The sequence below is a fragment of the Mercenaria mercenaria genome, chromosome 7 (genome assembly GCF_021730395.1).
Source record: "Mercenaria mercenaria strain notata chromosome 7, MADL_Memer_1, whole genome shotgun sequence".
Classification (NCBI taxonomy): domain Eukaryota; kingdom Metazoa; phylum Mollusca; class Bivalvia; order Venerida; family Veneridae; genus Mercenaria; species Mercenaria mercenaria.
In genome coordinates, this window is record NC_069367.1 from 33,027,501 (window position 1) to 33,047,757 (window position 20,257).

The 20,257-nt window shown below is 32.8% G+C and overlaps 2 protein-coding genes across 2 annotated transcripts in view; both read left to right on the forward strand.

Annotated features, from left to right (window-relative positions):
- Nucleotides 1-4,230, forward strand: part of LOC123554563 (tumor necrosis factor ligand superfamily member 14-like) — a 6,685-nt gene extending 2,455 nt beyond the window's left edge. Inside the window, exons 2-5 of the mRNA XM_053548048.1 lie at nucleotides 732-1,025; nucleotides 1,188-1,221; nucleotides 1,427-1,522; nucleotides 2,018-4,230. Of these exons, the coding sequence (XP_053404023.1) occupies nucleotides 732-1,025; nucleotides 1,188-1,221; nucleotides 1,427-1,522; nucleotides 2,018-2,436 (843 nt within the window). The 3' untranslated portion in view covers nucleotides 2,437-4,230. The remainder of the gene's footprint in view (nucleotides 1-731; nucleotides 1,026-1,187; nucleotides 1,222-1,426; nucleotides 1,523-2,017) is intronic.
- Nucleotides 4,231-8,454: 4,224 nt separating this feature from the next.
- LOC123554561 (uncharacterized) overlaps nucleotides 8,455-20,257 on the forward strand; it is a 39,499-nt gene continuing 27,696 nt past the window's right edge. Inside the window, exons 1-3 of the mRNA XM_053548050.1 lie at nucleotides 8,455-8,718; nucleotides 16,687-16,852; nucleotides 17,291-17,670. Of these exons, the coding sequence (XP_053404025.1) occupies nucleotides 8,521-8,718; nucleotides 16,687-16,852; nucleotides 17,291-17,670 (744 nt within the window). The 5' untranslated portion in view covers nucleotides 8,455-8,520. The remainder of the gene's footprint in view (nucleotides 8,719-16,686; nucleotides 16,853-17,290; nucleotides 17,671-20,257) is intronic.

A 20,257-nucleotide genomic window follows, 5' to 3' on the forward strand; every position in this document is an offset into this window, starting at 1 on the left:
ATTTCCTTGTGTTCGATTATTTGTCTGTCAATGGTGATAAATTGATTTTCAGGATATTAATGATGATGATTATGATGTCGGTTACATAATTTTTGATATACATTTTCATCTTAAAGACACGAATAACAATCAGTAGTTTTTGTTGTAGACATAATTATATAAAACAAACTATCATCATTCCCATAATCAAAACTTTAACTACCAGTCTCGTTTTATATTAAATTTGATTCTTCTTACGAACAATCACCATTCTATAGCAACAGCAACATACATTAATCAATATTGTATTTTGTCTTATGAAATTTCACCCGTAACACCACTGCTTTTAATCTTAATAACTTTTCAAACTTTGAATGAAAAGCCATATTCAATTTTACTCCAAAATCTCACTCCAAAATTAGACTCCAAGGTCACTCCAAGATCTCACTCGAGACTCCACTCCAAGACTTCACTCTATATTTTGTCGCATGCCATTACAGATACATCATTCCAGTCCTATTACATTTTTCCACAGATTAATGTTAAGTTTTGCATGAATTGTTATGCAAAGGAAAGCCCATAAAGTCATCATACCACGTTTAATCAACAACGCATGTCTACTACAGTAAAACGGTTTCTTCTTTCTTTTAATTTATTCATGTTTTAGACAATATTATCTGTTCTGTTCAATCAGACCTAAGAAATAAATTGAATGTTTTTCCTCTAATCGCTGATTGTATTCTGTATTTTAGAAGAGGACGGGTACAAAACGATCTACCAAAATTGTCGCCTGGTGTCTGATAATATTAAATGTGTTACTGCTGGCTGCACTGTTAAGTCTAGTAATAGGATGGCGGGAATACAGAAAGAAAAGCCTAACTCCACATGAACAAACCGTATGTCAAAACTGCACCGAAATCGGGCTTGATGGCAAGGAATTACCAAAGGAAATGGCCGGAAAGATAACAAGAGATATGACTGGCAATTCGACGGAATGGATTTGCTGTGGATATACAAGTGATGTTTTAAACTGGATGGTTACTAAGGTAATAATTTAAGAAATATCAGTTGTTTCAGTAAATGTCTCCTGCATATAAACAAAACTATATGTCTGTAAAACACTTTCCATTCTCGTGTCTAAAATAAGTCAACATTGAATTTACAGGTGTTAGGAAAACATTCATTGATTTGTTTTTCAAACTTTCCAGGCAATACACGACAGAGGAACAAGTGTCAAGTCAAGTAAGTATTATTTTATGTTATACTTGATATCTTCCCGTGTTCAAAGGTAATGAATCAATTATTCAATATAGAGAATGAAATTGTACAACTTTTTTAACAGTTTTCTCTTCTTCTTATTTTCCCGTAATCTATTTAACAACATGTTTTAGTGTTCGACTGTGTCCAAAATATAGAATAAACCCGAACCCATTGTCTTATCTTACAGGTCTTTATCCGTTGATATCTAAAGAGTGCAAGAAGACAACACAAGCAAAGCCGTCTGCGCAAGTCAACGGAATATCAGTGTCAGAAATGGCAAAAGGTAACGTGATTATTTAGATGTCAGCATTGGTGACTAGCAATTTCGAACACTTAAATATATAGGCCTCTAAGTGGTGTGATCTTAAAAGTAAAGAAAAAAAAACCCTGCTCATTTGCATACAAAATGTTTTCAAATAAACGTTAAATTGCGGTTCATAATGGCATAACACTTACTCAGAATGTCGAAATTTGCTATGACTTGTAAGGCACTGCAATGTGTTTATCACATTTCAATGACAAATGAAAATCATGACTCATTCATTAGACCAGTAATTATGTTTTATTAACTTATTTCCTTTCAGGACAAACAGATGTAATACAATAAAATGTAACTGAATCATCATTTATTAATCATTCATTATAAGAGTTATTATGTTTCGTAACTTATTTCCTTTCAGAAGAAACAGACGTAATACAATGGAATACAACTGAATCTTCATTTATTAATCATTTATTATACGAGTAATTATGTTTTTTTTAACTTATTTCCTTTCAGAACAAACAGACGTAATACAATGGAATACAACTGAATCTTCATTTATGGGAGAAGGGATCACTTACAAAAATGGCAGACTGACTATCAAACAGCCGGGCTACTATTATATATTTTCACAGATAAAACTGAAAAATATTCCTCTTTCATACTCAACAAGTGACGTATTCGCGAGTGAAACTTTGCCTAATCACTGGAACCATTATATTTTCCACGTCTCAAGTGAAAATGGAAAAGAACAAAAGATTCTCGAAAGTAGTAGATCGCGTTGTGAAATGCCAAATTCGGGGGATGAGACTACGAGTTCATTTGGTGCAGTATTTTACCTGGCAGAAAATGACGAAGTTTTTGTAAACACTTCCCATCCACAGTATCTTGCACCTTGTGAAGAAGGAAACCATTTTGGTTTATATATGACTTGACATATATGTGAAATATCATCTGTGACACATGTGAACCCTTGGAACGTTCCATTCATATATTCATCGTCTCACTTGTATGTTTATGTATGCTTTAGGTATTTATTTCCTAGTGATTTAAGCACATGACTATTTCATTGGAAATAGACAAATCACATGGTTCAGCAAATGTTGTTGTGATCTACAGAAGTTAGTTCAATACTATTACACATTAACATATTAATTCAAATATACATTTAATCAATATGAGAAATAAAATAGGGTTATTACTAGAGTACCATTATCTGCAAAGTTGTATTCGGCTCATGTGTGGATTTTGCCAGGCCTAGATCTCACGTGGCGCTAACGATGGGAGATGAGTACAATGTTTTGTATTCAATTCAGTAAATATTTATTAGTAAAATATGTGATGAATTTGAATAAAAAAAATCAAGGGTATATATATATATATATATATATATATATATATATATATATATATATATAATAAACTTTGTTATCATCTGACAGTATTTTGTCTATTATGACAAATGTATAGAAATGCAAATTGTGTATTTGTATATAATTGTTTAACGATTGCTTCAACATACTTGTTTTGCTGTAAACATAATAATCTTGTCAGTAATAGAATATTTTTCGTTTCGTTTCATTTATTGTTTATGTAATGTAAAATAACATAAAGCAGAAGGGGCGAAAGTTTTCTGTCCAGTTCTACTAAGTATTTGGTCAATGCTTTATACAGTAATATAGAGTAGCTAAAATGACGTTTCTGTGTATATATGTACTAAAAAAACAATAAATAAATGAACAATAATATTTCTGTAAATAAACAGAAAAAAGCTCGGGTTAATCATAACGAAATGATTATGAATGAAGCTAATAGTATGTAATATAACATTACACAATGTTTATTAAATAATTTTATTGAACGAACCTGTTTAATGCATCTTCAAATGTGTTTTTGCAATACTGAAAACTTCTGTGAAAATATCCTTTGGAAGCAAATAACGCAACCAAAAATATAATAGTAGACACGGTTTGCTTGAGTCTTTTATGAGATGTAATGCAATGTGCAACACCGATCATGCCCCCAAATACAGGCTTAAGCGGAATTTTATTACAATAAACATGAATTTTCACAATGAATCAGAAAATATAACGGCACTGATTGCTATTACGAAGAGACATTTTAGAACCGCCAAACTGCGCTTAAAGGCAATACAATACGTTTATTCTGGATTATGAAATAATTTATGAAATAATTCATTTTTCTGTCTGCATCCTTTTTTTCTGTCATTAAATTTTCTCCTCAACACAGTATTGTTGCAGATGTATTTCATAACAGTGATAAACTTTTGTTTTCTAGCTCTTGTTATTTGTTTTCTTTATCATAATCATGTCTTTAGTTCGTTCATTTACTCGTGCGTGTCCCGTGAGATTTGTATCTGTTCAGTTGATAAACTCATTAAGGTACATGTAACCACCGAACCTTATTTTACCTAATACTCAGAAATGTTCAAATTTCTATCGTCTATAGAAAACATAGATTTATTTAAAACTCCTTATTGGATAGATATTTCCTCTTTATATCCTTTGTTTCCAGTTTTAAAGATAGACATTTCTGTTACTACGTCTAACACAGTTATGTATATTCACATGTTGCAGATAGTTTTTTATTTTCTTATATTCAATTTAAAATATGTTGCATATTTTGTATTCATATCATTATGTAAAAAAGCTTGTTTATATTAAAGTCAATAAAACTAAAAGATATATTATTAAAATACTTGTATATTAGTTCTGCAGTCAGGTTCTAAAACATCTTGAATACCTAGGAGTTGCGTTTGTGTGTGAACCATATCCTTCATATGCATGCAGTTACATGCATAACTGTATGGAAAATGATAACATAACTATTGCATATGTTTCAAGAATTCTATTTAATGTATTGAATAATATTAAACTGTTCAAATATAATTCAAACAGTGCTTATCAAAGGCTGGTAAACAAGTATTGTTCTATAAATCACCTTTTCATGGATCTATGTTCAAGAGACTCCATCAAATGATAAAACAACTGACACCAGATGCTAAAACACAGTTTTATATGGTCTTCAGAAATGATAAAATAACTGTGCATATACAACGTACTTGTGGAGTTATTTTCACTGGTGGTACTTTTTAAATGCTTCTACCGCATCGTATTTGTTTGTAATAAAATATTCCGTACATTTTCCTGTATACAAAACGGATGCCAAAGGTATCAGCAGTAAAGAATCCACACATAAACAAATCAACTTACATTTTTGTCTGTTGAATGTATTTTAAACATACATGACGATTCGTTATTGCTGCTGATGAGAATCCTTAGTAATGTTACTCCAAACACGTGTGAGAATGACATGGCATACCCTACAAATTTTGTATCAAAGTAACAAACTGTAGCATGTAAAATAACAAAACAAGAGATTCACACTTAAAATATATACATCTGACAGGAATATAAATCCACACTCTAAAAAAATGCAGCTCACATGTTTGTGGTTGAACTATAAATAGCTTTACCAGTATTCTAGCACATCGTAGAATAGAACGAATAAATATATAAATAAAACCTTGCAACGCAAAATGATTTATAAAGACAGGTCAAGAGTATTTTATTGCGACGTATTTTGTATGTTATGAAAGTTTATATTGAACTTTTGCGCTAATGGGAATTTTGTCACTGACATCAGGCTATTATCTTAGTGTGATTTTTCAACGGTATTTCAGTTCTGTAACAGCGGGCAGTTAACCTAACCAGCGTTCCGTTCCTAGATTCTGTTCCAGTACCAATATGCCCTCCGCAAGTAACTTGAATCAGAGGTAGAGGACGAAATGACTTCAGACAAAATATCTGTCATCAAATCGTCACGAAAAGCATACGCCTCAACCGGGATATAACTCATGGCCCCCGCATTCTGTAGATCTGCGCTCTCGCTACAGTGAAAATGCTAGAGCATATATACCGGTTTAAAGACCCTGGTTGTGCTCTAGTTCTTGCGTTTGGTCGGATAAAGACTCTTTTCAAACTTGGTGCGAAAATAGTAAAAGGATATTTTCACATCGATTTTGGAGAACTATCATACTAATAAATCAGAAATCGCAGACGACAATGATTTGTAGATTTTTTTCAATTCTGCTCCTGATTGTTCTAAGTGATACATGTCTGAGTCAGTTCAGTATTTATGTTGTAGGCACAAGGTTATATAGCGCTACTGCTGGTTGCCCATTATGAAGTATGGAAAAGCAACCTGCCAGTTAACCGTAACTGATGAAATGTGGGCATAATGCGTTAATTCTCTTGTTTTTAAAACTGGTTATCTTTACACGTACTTTGTTTTTACCTTTGATTTTAAATTTGATAACATTCTGTTTAATCATCTTATTGACAACATATTCATTTGTATATCTATTTATTTCCATTAGATTAGTAGGTCGGTCAAGAAGTCTCTTTTGCATTTTATCAAAATTATGGTCCTTGTTAACTTACGAAATTCACTTTTCTTGAATACTATAGCTTTGAAACTATACATCTTTTTACCATCAGTAGGTACATGCAAGACAGCCAATAACCTAACTGTTTTTTTGTTGTTTTTTTTGCATACTGCCTTATGGGGATCATTGGCAACCACAGACGGTGCTTTTGGTAAACATGTAAAAGCAATGCCGAGATACGCATTTGGATCTCTGTGTATTAATACCATTCACAACGTCATAGCAATGACCTTTCTAAACGTAAATAAGGGCTATGTTTAATCACTTACGTCGTAAGTAACTTATGTTTACCCGTGTCTTACCATTCTGTTAAGAATGACAAGGGTCTTTTTATAAGATTTTATTATGTTATGCATTATGATGAAATGATTTGAATTTGAATATTTGTTTACCGATTTGTTTTGTACTTGCACGGTATCGTGGGACAATGTTTGACTATCGATCATGCACTGACATGTTAATTCATGATAACGAAAATTGCCTCGATCTACCTTCCTCTAAAGTTAACATTGGGAAACCAAACTATGCCGTGTACTTAAAAGTAAATTTCTTTCAAGTCTGTCAAATTTGGTTGGTGACTAGATTGCAATGCGTAACCTTGTTTAACCGAAAACAAAAACAAACATTAAATGAATCATTGATTTCTTGTACCTAAACGTAATCTGAGCCTTGTATTGAAACAGCTTGCATGTCATATTACAATTTAAACTTTTATAGATAACGATATTGATTAGGCCTAAAAAACAAAATCTTTGTTTCCGGTAACATGCTCAAAACAATTAGGGTAGGTAGGTCGGAAAAAAATATTTTTTTTGGAAATTTTTTTATTAAGGGAGACTTTTCGGAAATTATTTTTATGTCAAAAAGTGATTACAAATAAGGGGGTTATGCCATTAGGGCATCAGTAAGTTGATTTCTAACATCACTGGCCATGTTTAAAGCATAAAAAAGGCAGTTTTGCATCTTTTTGTTAAAAAGTCGAAAAAAAAAATTCTCCAAAGCCATAAAAACATTTAGGGTCGGGCCAAAAATTTAGGGTAGGTCGGGATACCGGAAACAAACAATTTTTTTTTACGCCTTACAATTACGTAAGCTTTAATGAATAATTAACTACTAGCGCTTAGTCAATATTAGTAATACCTAAAATAATCTCACAATAGAAACCTGAGATAAACTACAAGAATAAAATTTCCGTTTCGTCATGCATCCAAAACCAATACATTTTGAAAAGCGTTGACTAAAAACCTGAATTTATTAATCAAATTCAAAGAAACGGATGCGGTTGTAAAACATGTTTAATCTATAAGGAAATATCACGTCATAAATATGAATGTATACACATTTTATATTGTGAGGTATATTAATACCATTCGCTTTTTGAAAAATACGGGCAATGATTCTTGGCTAATGAAATATACAATGCTGTCTATTTTGGCGTTACCAAAAAGTAATTCCTCGTTTAAAATTTGACTAAATTTTTTTCACACGAAAGTATCTGATATTAGAGTATAAATGTGTTTCTAACTCAACATTTCTGTCGGTTAACACGGAAATGTACAAGCACGTGAACAATTATATATAATCATACACTTGGAAATCTTTCTAACTAGCCACTTCAAATTAAGGAATGTTTATTTTTTTTTTTTTTTTTTTTTTTTTTTTTTTTGCAAATGGTTTTCAAGAAATGAAAGGAACCTTATCAAACTACTTGGCATCAAACTGACTTCAACATATCATGAACAGGTTATAGAAAAATATGTGATATTTACATATTTATATACTATAGAAGAGGGCCCCTGTCCCCACCCGTACTTTTTCGATTAATGTGCCCCTGCATTGCTCTCCCCACTCTCCCACAGACAATGTCAACTGCTGTTATTATTCAGATTAGATGCTAAGTAATCGTGTTATATTTAATCATTAAAATTATTTTAGCAAAGATTTTGATAGACAAAAATACAGACATATTTTTATGTATATCACTGAATTGTCGAACGTAATTTCATATAAAAGGGAGGTAATTTGAAAGAATTACATTTCTATATGCTCCAATAAAATGTTCCAGTAAAGATATTATTATATATCTTATCTGTTATATCTGATAAGATTATCATATGATGATAATTTTATTGTCGATTGAATTACGTCCCATTATTGTAACTTACGAGAAGAATTTATCAAACTAGTTTTCAGATTAAACATTTGTTTGTTTACACATTAAATATATTTATCTATCAATAGTGTACCCTAAAGGCCTTAATAGCAAAATAAATTCAGAACATACCATGATTTAACAGCTAAAAACATTTTTGTAATCTATTACATATCATATAATACATCAGGCTGTTCTTGAACTTTTGAAATCCGACTACGTCTACTCTCCAACATAAAATAACCCAAAATTCTGACTCTTCAAAGAAATATTTGGCCCCTCGCCAAAGTTACAAATACCCAGCTAAACCGAAACATAATTATCTAAATTGTATAACAGCGCATAAGGAGTGTTTGATATAAATCGGTTGTGCGCTTATACAACAACGCCTTTACAATTATGGATATCAAGTTGAAATTTACTGTAATAGCTGTAATAGTTTGTGCAGTTTTATGTTTAGCTGTAGTTTTAGCACTAGTTACGACTATGCCCGATTTGCCACCAACTGTCAGAAATGATAAAATTTGTCTGCCAAGTGAGTTTGGAACTCTTAAATGCGGCACAACAGCGGATCGTCTACACGAGTATTTAGAAACAGTAAGTGGAAATCTTATTATAAATTCTTATTCTTAAAATGTTGCTTTTCAATCTACCTTAGCATAATCATATTAGAGTTTAATGTGTAAATATACAAGTCGAGCGGAATTTCCTTCTGTCATAATTATAGATATTTATTCGGCGGAAAATGAGTAAAAATAGTTAACTTGTTAAATATTATATCAACCAGTATATTTCAGGACTCTTCTAGTATCTAACTTTTCACATGAAAAGGTAGTTCAATGTTTTAAACAATTACAAATGTATTATATTATGGGATATTCGAACCATTTCTATTTCATGATTGTGAGTTTCTGTTATCACTTCATCGGCCGACAATATATTTACTCAGTATAATATTAAGTCAGTTTCATTTTTTCTTAATCTCACTTAACATCCTTTGACACAATACAAGATAGAGAAAAAGAAATGTTTTACCTTCGTAAATATAAAGTAATCAATTCTTTCATTATTCTGTAAGTTCTTGCAACAGATGAATTCATAGACACGTACTTGGTTCACTGATAATCTAATCAATATGTCGCACGATATTAAAGATTCATTGTAAGATCTACATTTAAATCAAGCTTTCACTCCATCCGTGAATAATTTTCCATTGAAATTCTATCATATAAGATCACATAAGATATGTTTATTATAGCCTCGGTCTGCATGAATACAAATTTAATACAATTACATTTACATATAACATATTCATGCAAACCTTTCTTAACAGAAATATGAGAGACTAGGAGAACAAATATCTATTACAGAATTAAAATTTAAAATAGTTTCATATTAAAAGTCTACCATTAAAACTTTTAAAAGGATTTTATACAATTCTCAGTAAAATCTCTAATAAAAATACAATATGTAGATATTACACGTTATATACACACACATGCCTTTGGCTCTTGGAAACAGACATACTATATCAGTGTATCTGGGACAAAAAAAACCAATACATATGCCTAAATACCTAAAACAAACTAAAATATATTCTTTAAAATGATCTAGGATTTTATCACAAAATATATGTTATCATCATCCAGTAAGTATACCATGCTTAAATTCTTAATATAATATAGAGATACTATTAGACAAATGGAATAAGTGACAAATTCTTTAAACTTAACTCTGAAATCCAGTTGAGCGGAGTAAACTGAAGTATGTAGTATCAACGGGTGTACTTCAATGAAATGAGTTATTGCGTGGAAATTCACGTTAGTGTAGTGAACTGCACTGAAATGTTTGATGAAGCAGTGTATTGGATTGAGCAAAAATAAACAAAAGCACAGCTTACGAGTGCCATCGCTCGTCTGAAAAAAGTCATAGTTCAGAATTTCTAAGTACAAAAAGGACCATAATTCAGACAAAATGCAGGTTAGAGTTATTGGTCTTGGCCTACATAGTCAACTAATGATGATAAACAAGTGTGCAAAGTCTCAAAGCCGTAGCCCTTATAGCCATTGAGAAAAGGTGAACCTAAACAAAAATTTTAAACCTAGAAACTCAAATTGTCTTAGTACAAAAAGGGCCATAAATTTTAACAAAATTCATGTCAGAGTTATGAATCTTGGTCTACTAAGTCATCTAACGACGACAAACAAGTGCGCAAAGTTACAAAGCTATAGCTCTTACAGTTTTGAGAGATGGACCTAAACAAAAATTTTAACCAGGAAAGTCAATTTATTTTTAGTAAAAAAAGGGCCATAACTTTGGCAAAATGCATATCATAGTTATGGTTCTTGACCTACAAAGTCACCTAAAGATGATAAACGAATACGCAAAGTTTCAAAGCTGTAACACTTATAGTTTTTGAGAAAAGATGGACCTAAACAAAAAATTTAACCAACGCCGACAATCAAGTAACTACAGTACCTCGTAGATTTTTCAAAGATCAGATGACCTAATAATTTCCCATAATATTAGGTATTAAATGTGATAGAAGAAGAAGTTGTATTCAGTCTTCGACATATACAAATACATATTTGAACTAGGCCCTAATGGCCCATGGTCAAACGTTATACAGTTAAACCTGTGTTAAAGACCACCTCTGAACAGAGACCACCTGGCTTTAAAGACTACATGTTTTGTTTCCAATTTTAACATTTATGGTGTATTTTAACCTGTGAATAAAGACCACCTCCCAGTAAAGACAACATTTTGGCTCCCCGAAAGGTGGTCTTTATAGACAGGTTTGACTGTATACACCTTTCCTAGTTATCATTCAACATGGCGGACAAAAGATTTAGACAAAACAACCTTTAGTTCAATATAAGCAAATGGAGACATGTGGTACTATAACAAGTTGGAGATGTAATAATAAGTATTATATACTATGGGGTTAATTATCTAAATTAGTCTATGATCATTCTGAGTTAAAGATGAACATTGTATCTCTAGTTACTTACATCAAATATATAATCAACTATATATATACACACACATAACATAGTTTATACTGCACTTACTAAATGTATATACAAACCACATATTCATATATACAAGCATATGATCTAAGTTTTTCTGTGGTTTTGAATGCATAAAGTATGCTTGTAGGCACGAACTTGCGTATGCCCTTACTCACAAGTAAACAAGACAATTACATTTATATATATATATATATACTAATTTTTATCTGCATCTCTGGCGTTCCATACTGCTTAACATAAATAAAGCATCGACTCTATCGATTTCGTATTGTATTATGTTGGTGCCTTATCTCAAACGCTTTAAAGATATATAAAGCAAGATTTCTAACAGTAGCTGTGATTTTGTTATTCATCAGTTCCACAGTTTCAGTATTGCTCCATCTACCTGTTTCAACATTAAGCCTATTGACGGAAAATCGTAATTTCGATAATGCTATTCTATACTTTTGTATATTAACTTGCTTAAGATATGACTGTAATTCAAAAGAATTAAAAGATCTGTAAAACACGGCCCATGACGATTCATTAAATCTACTTTGCCAGTCTTGTACAAACACACCTCTAACTCTAAATTTAAATAAGCTTAGAAATTGATTATTATCACCAACACCTTGCGCCAACCAAACATGATAAAATCCTAATTTGCTTAACTTTTCCTTAACTAGTGACGCCCAGTTTGTTTTTTTTTTTTCTTGGATAAGTTTCAATGTCATTTAACATTGTCTGATATACCAAACATACATACTTACGACCACTACATCCTACAACTTTCAACCAATATCTTACAATAGATACAAATCTCTGACTGTGGAGGTCAGTTCTTCCAACATCACCATATATCAAGTCGTTTTGGGTCGTTGTTCTTACACCAAGTACAGATTTACAATACATAGTATGAGTTCTTTCAACTGATTTGGCATGTGCAAAAACCCCAGACTTCTGATCCATAAAGTAAAATTGGCTTAACCAATTTATCAAATAAATCTAACCTATGTTAAACTGAAATGTTCACAAAACTATATAAATAACGCTTAAGCTTAAAAATTGCCTTTTGAGCTTGACCTTACAATATTTCATGTGCTTCAGCAAAGGATCCACCAGACGTAAACACAATTCCCAGGTATGAATATTTAGATACAATTTCTATTGGATTATCGTCATAATAAATATTTAGGTTAGTAGGCAATCATCCACCATTTCTAAAAATAACGATTTTGGTTTCAGCTCTATTTACACTTAAATTCCACCTGTTACAATAATCTCTCAAAACATTTAGGTTATTCTGTAATTCTTCAGCTGTATTAGCAAAAATCACAATATCATCAGCATACACGAGTAAAAAATAGTTTAAGACTTCCAAGATCTATTCCTTCTGCTCCTTTAATATACAGATCTTCTTCTAAATCATTAAAGTACATAGCAAAAATAAAGGACTGAGACATTCGCCTTGTCTCACACCAAGAAAGCTCTCAACAATATCACCAGTTTCATTTTTTAACTTAACTCTAGAACGAACTTGATGATACATAGATTTTATTACCTCAAAAAGCTTTCCTCTTTTACCTAGCTTATACAGATTAAACCAAATATTAGATCGTACAAAATAATCAAACGCCTTAGAATAATCAACAAATAAGCAGAATAATTGCTTATTTTGTTAATTACATGGTTTATTATACCATGCAAAACAAAAATATTATCAGTTTTGCTCATCTTGGCCCTGAATCCGGCTGGGGCTTCAACATATATGTAATAATTATCAGTCCATTGTGTAAGCCTTGTATTAATAATTCTGGTTAGTAGTTTAACTATAACACTTAACAAAGTAATTCCTCTAAAGTTAGAAACATCAGATATACCTCCATTTTTATGAATCGGGATTATGTACCCTTTACTCCAATTAACCGGAAAATAACCAGTTTGCAATTACTTATTAAAAAACTAAAAAAGATAGGTTGCTAGAATACCTTTTCCATATACCAAAAACTCATTCAGCATGCAATCAGGTCCAGCGCTACGGCCCATGTTAAGTTCCAAAATACCCCTTAATACATCTCTTACAGTAAAAGGCAAATCCAGTTCCTCAAAGATTATTTTTAACTCAGAATCTACTAAATTGGAGTTAAATTCAACAACATCTTCATCAGCTTGAAAAAATATGTCATCTGGATTATTTATTGTTTTAAAATAGCGTGTAAAACTATCTAAAGAAATCCCTTTTGGACTTTTTATGCTACTGCTCTCCTTTAACATTTCCCAATAAAGTTTTGCATTTTTGAAACGTGCAGAAATTAACTTTTCCGTACGTATCTGATCTTTCTGAAAATTAAATACTCGCACATTCTTCTTATATATACTTCTAGCTTCTATCATTTTTCTTCTACTATCATCGCTTGGATTATTTTTGAACTCATACAAAAGTCTATAAAATTCCACCCTACTAGTCTCACACATATCATTAAACAGCATTGGCTCGAACTTAACTCTATCCTGCGGATTTGGTTGTGCGTTAGTTTGGGCAGTAAACCTATTACCAAATAATGGTTTACAAACAATGTCTAAACAGGACACAAAAGACTTAATACAATTGTCTACATTATTGTGTGAGCATGCATTTTCAAGTTTACGATTCAAGTCACCAATTTTGGCTTTAAAACTGTCACTTGAGATTGAATCTATAAAAGATTCTTTCTTTTCTGATTTCCACCGATTTTTGAATTTTCATGTTTGTGAGGTTCTGAAAAGGACTCATTGGTAGCTTTTAAATCATCAACAGTACAACCCTGCAACGAAAATTCGACAATACAATGGTCAGATAGCATATTCGGTCCATGCGTGATAAATGATGTAAAAAGCGGAAGAATTGTTTCACTCACGATACAAAAGTCAACTAAACTGGAGCCAGCATTTCCGACGTTAGTACAAGCGCCGATATCACCACACACGCTGCCGTTTGCCACTCTAAGGCCAGTATGTTTAAGAAAAAACGTTTGCATTACTTCCCTTATCACATGATAATCGCGGTATTACCTTGTCCGTTACATAATCATCTGGTAAGACATCATTATTTTTTAACGTCAGGGTGTCGTCAGTTATGATACAGTATAAAATGTTTCCAAGGACCAAATGCATCATTACTTTAAGTTCAACCAAATCGTACTATTTTCCTTCTGTTTAAGATATTAAAATAGGTTTTGGCACTTAAAAATACAATGTCTGTGTATGCGAGCAAATAGCCAACTTTATCAATATCAATAAGTTCTATAAAATTTGTATTAAAGTTTGACGTTGTTTGTATCAGTTCTGCTCGGAAAGAACTTTACAGCGGACAATGTAATAGGACATGTGTTTCATCCTCAACAGAATTTCTGCAGTGAAAACAGGTTCGTTCATCCGCGGGTACATATATACCATTATATCGTCCAAGCTCAATACCAACTGGGACTCTGCCACTTCTGAACTTGGCCAATTCACCCCTGTGTGATCTATTAAAGACTGTTGTACAATATTGCTCTTTATAAAAACTGTGTTTGAATGTTTTATATAATCTAAGCTTATTTCTTCCTATTCCATTCCGTGCAGTATTGCGGTTAACATCTCTACTCCAATCTTGTATAAAATCACCAAGAAGTCTAGGTAGCATGTTACTTACATCTATTAGTTGACATTCTATCTGACCAAACAAATATTTTCTTATTCAATCTTAACTGACTCATACTACTAAGTCTACACCGATTAGCAAACATACTACTAAGTCTACACCAAATAGCAAACACAGATTTCCAACAATTATAAAAAGAAGTTACGTCCAACCTATATCACCACAAACTGTACCTACCTAAATTTAGGAAATACCTGGCAGCTCTATTTTGTACTACAGTGATGCCTGAAAATTATCACACACCCATACGGATGATAATTATTACTGGAACAACTGTGGCCTCGTACAATTTCGTAAAAGCTTTATACGGTATACCTCCAAATGCTTTGGTTCGGGCTTTTAACATACTTAAAGCTCTATTTGCAGACTGTGCAACAGTTTTTTTCAGTAATTGCATAATCTAAATGTTGGGTTAATAATACACCTAAATACTTATACTGTCTACATAATTAAGAGTTGTGTCACCAATTCTAAACACAAATTCTGACTGATTCACGGACGGAATACGAAAATGTATAATATTTTACTTTAATGGGTTTACATTCATTACATTTGTGACACATCATAAATTCAGTACATTTAACATACACTGTAGGTCAGTTTCTGAAGCTGCTGTTATAACAATATCTTCAGCATACAATAGCATAGGTACGTTTTCACCATCAATATCAAACCCATTACATGTAGCTTTAAGTTTTCAAGCTAGATCATTTATAAAAAGGTTGAATAATAAAGGTGACAATGAACAGCCTTGTTTTAATCCAGTATTGACATCAAACCAATCTGTATTGAAATGGTCAAGTTTCTCAGAATATACAACATTTTGATAGAATGACTCAATAGCATTAATTAAGGTAGCTCTGCATGTTTGATAAACCGGAAGTGATGGTGTAAAACGTAGAATAAAACCTGGATTCGGCGTACGAAAATGAAAATCATTTTATGAATTAATGGCAACCTGTAAGTATTTTTTTACAATAGCACTAATACTATCTTTCTAAAGTTAAATTGTGATATTTAAACGTCTTACACGGTAAAGTAGTCAAAATAATGTCTTACAATTAGTTCGAAACGTGCGGTTCACTTTAATCAGGGTCAAATATCTCAAAAACAAACACACATACATTTTATTTTACCATATTATAGAACATATGTTCATTATGAAAAATGGCGTTAGGTTCATATTTTTCAAATCAGTCTAGCAAAATATTAAGCACACGACCATAACTTTTTTATTTGCTGATTTTTCCAAACATATTATGAAGTTTTGAAAAATCAAGGTTTAATCAAATTCTACATTGTAGAAAAAATCGACTCAAACGTGCAGAACTACTTTAATTTCGTATGAAAGTTTAGTCAATTTGTCAATTTAGTGTACTGCAACAGTTCTCTACTTATAGTGTCATATGCTTTTTTAAAATCAATGAAAGTACAAAAAAAGAAAGTTGATAATTTACGTCCTTTTCTTGTATCGATAATATTAGTTAATGACTGAATGTGATCAACTGTGCTACGGCCTTTTCTAAAACCATTTTGACCATCGTAGATGATATTATTCTCTTCTATTTTTAAGCAAGGTACAATAAGTTTTATAAATTACGGGTGTAATAGCTATACCACGATATGAAAGATCTTGTACTTTTATGATTTAAGCGAAACAGAATGTAAAATTAGATGTTTTGTTCCGAAAACATAGTGATCTCAGTTTTCGTACATAGACATCTGATTTTCTAGAGCCTTGTGGAAAGTTCTGCAATGAATTCGCAATCTTTAAGTGATATATGCTCTTAATACCTGCAAATCCTGTAAATAGAAACATGTGATCCATAATGGCTCAAGCTTTAATTTATTTCATTATATAACTTTCTATAGACAATTGCAACGCAATATGATGAAATCAAAACAAAAGACAAAGAGCGACAACAAGAACACCTTGATAAAAATATAGTTCGCTTAATGAGCATCTACGACAAGGCATTCTGGGAAATGAAGCCAGCCGCTAAACTCACTGGAAAAGAACAGCCTGACACAAGAAAAGGTATACCACATTGTCTTCTTCAGTCATATGCTATGGAATGTTTTATCTCTGTCACAAAGGTTTTGTATAATTAATACATTCATAGTTAATAAAACTGTCAATATTTTTCAAGTTTTAATGATACATTTATGAAGACAGACGTATTCAGTGTGGCAGTGGCTCTTGTATGTTGATATAATTATGACAAATTTAGTCATCAAACACCAGGCATTCCTTTCTATTTATTAGCTAAAGAGTCATTATATTTGAAAGAAAATTCATTAATTTTATAAATACGTTTTCATTAAAAAAACTGACATGGTTAGCACCTGTTTAAAGCATAGAAATTAAAAAGAATTCCCTTTCCTTTAATTCAAATTTCAGAATATCCTTAGTCATTCTACTGCTCACACATTATCAAGAAAATATAGAGAAAGTGAAACTATGGTGTCTTTCCAGGTGATATCGGTGCTGACATGGTGCCTGTAAGAGAATGGTGCCATGGCAGAGAACTTTACGACACAAGCGGGTTCGAAAGATACGGCATTCGATACAGAAATGGTCGTTTGGTCGTACCAGTTGATGGCACATATTTCATCTATTCTTATATCGATTTATTTGAGTCATGTAATCCATCAACGGGGAAGCCCAATGTCAACGATACCACTAAACCTATTAAGCATGGCATCTTTAAATTTAATATTCTTGATGGGGAGGAAATGGAATTAGTTTCAAATGTACAACCACACACGGTTTCGAGTAACAGATACTTCAATTCGTACAGCAGCTATGTCTCGTCACTTGTAGACCTCAAAGCTGGTGATGAACTTTCTGTAAAGGTTAGCAATATAACGTATCTTAAATACACTCGAGATAATTATTTTGGGGTCAATTTAATATAGCAATATGAACGCCTTCACCACATATATCCTCACCATGGGGGTCACGTGCACGTCGTGGTGAGGGCACAGATTCCGTTGCGTTTCATTTCCAATAATAAAGTGAAAAGTTTATCCAACAAGAAGCGACGGACAGACTAAGACCTCCGTTCCCGCCCCACTTTTGTATTTTATATGAACTGTAATGAATATGTATGAGTCTGCTATTATTTTAATTGGCATCGTCCTATACTTCGAAAAGAAGTAAATTTTGTACATTTTATTCATTTATTGTATTTTTGTTATTGTTTCTGAATTGTAATAATAAAATAGCCAGCAAAATATACCATTATCTAAATAGCTTACTAGCTAGTACCCAATAATTCTTGAAGAAGATAATGAAGACGAAAAAGGATTCAAACATATGGATAACAAACCATCCTTTTGACATATAGGAGTAAACATGTTACATAATTGTTCAAATGTTCTGACTTTTGTTATGCTACGTTCACCACCCGAAAAGAGTTATATTCACCGAGCCGAAGGCGAGGAGAATATAACATTTTGAGGGTTGATAAATCCTGATATCAACCTATGAAAACGTCAATTATTGTTTTATTACATGAATAAATGTATAGTCAGCCTTGTTATTACAACTGTATCTTTAATAAAGAAATAAGGAATAAATTTAGACCAAATCAGGTTGGTATTGGATTTCCAAACACCTACTTCGGTCTATTTTTATTATCGTACTATTTATAACCCAAGATAAGTTGATATGATATGTACTCATTACTTTTGTAACTATTTTCAGCCAATCAGAGAAACAATAGAATACAGTCATGTAATAATAAGTATTGTACTTTAAATGGATACGCAGGCCTACTAGTGGATGAAAACGTTATCCTTCTTGGCATTGTCAGATTATTGATCTTAAAATTTGACATGGTTTCGCGAGTTTGGTTTCGCGAGTTTAGTACGATTATCGTGGTAACATTTCATTCGATAAATAAACAGCTCTTCTTTCTATTTCCTTAATTGAATGAGTAAATTATTGGAAATACAAGGTGGAACAATTCTTGAAAAATGAGTATCCCTTTGAATGTTTGTCTTAATAATTTGTTTTTGCTGTATATTGATTGATACATATGCATAAATGCGACATGATATTTATCTTGTTTTTATTTATTTATTGATTTAAATGATGAACAAGAGTTATTTTTGGATTCAGTGTTGTTATATATTCTTGTCCCATGAGATCATGGAGTATACTCATTTACACTATGATAGAATTCCGTTTAAGGCGGTCCGTGAGAGGTGTTTCACATTTCATTACCTCTCATTAACAGACTTCTTCTTCTTCTTCTATTCGTTCGCGACTACACTGTCAGACCAGTAGCATCGATGAAACTTGTGGTTTGCCGCAGATCCTCAATACCTCCATACAGTTCCTGGTGGATTGAGATATCTGTCGGCCAAGTCGCAGCTCGCTCTTGGTCATGCCTTTTAAATCTCTAAGTATATGCTCCGCAGTCTGACCTTCTTCAACACATGGACAAGTTGGCGATGATGTCAGTCTGTATTTCTTGTACATGTGAGCATTGAGCTTGTTGTGCCCTGAGCGGAGCCTGACCATCACCACTTGTTCAGACCGATCAAGGAGATGAAAAGCATCTTCTTCCATCCTTGGTCTCGTTAGTGCCTTGATGATGGTGACTTTCTCCTTGTAACTCACAGGTTCTGTTGGTTGTTCTGACTGAGCTGCTAGCTTAGCCAGTTTGTCTGCCTCTTCATTGCCTGCAAGTCCACAATGGGATGGAATCCACTGAAGTGCTACTTTGCAGGTTATACTCAGGCTCTGCATTTTCCTGGCTAGCTGCGGAGCTTTATTGTTGATCAAAGCTTCCATGACAGACAGTGCATCTGAGAGAAAGACGACTGAGGAGCTTTCTTCTGCCGAGTCTTCAACCATTGAGACGGCCTTCATGAGTGTTTCAGTCTCTGCCTTGTAATTGCTGCAGTGTTTTCCTGTGGCTGCATGTAGTGTTTCTCCCTTGACAGATGGGTATTGAATGAAAACTCCTGCACCTCCATCTTTGACGGCGCATGTGGCTGATCCGTCTGTATAGACATGAGTCCATGATTCCGGAGGATAGTTTCATTGATCATAGCAAGTCTGAGGCTCTTCCGAATGCCTTCATCCTTTTGCTTCCCGCGGTCAAGACGAGGAACAGCAAGTCTCACAGTCACTGAGGACAGATCATTCGCTAGTGGGTTTATAATGTCTTCACTACCTAGGGGAGTCATTGGTATGCTCAGCTCAGTTTTGAACTCTCGGTTGAGTTTCTTTGCCTCTTGTACTAAGCTGCTACGTTTGAGCCGATTCTTTGTATAGCCATCTAGCTTGGCTTTCATGGGATGGTCTTGAAAAGACCTGAACTTCTCTGCTTGAAGCAGAACCTTTGCATGCCTTCTGTCTTGTAACGGCTGTGTGCCTGTGGTTCTGAACCTTGTCTAAAGCCTGTTGGTTAGTTTTGGCAGTAGTGGA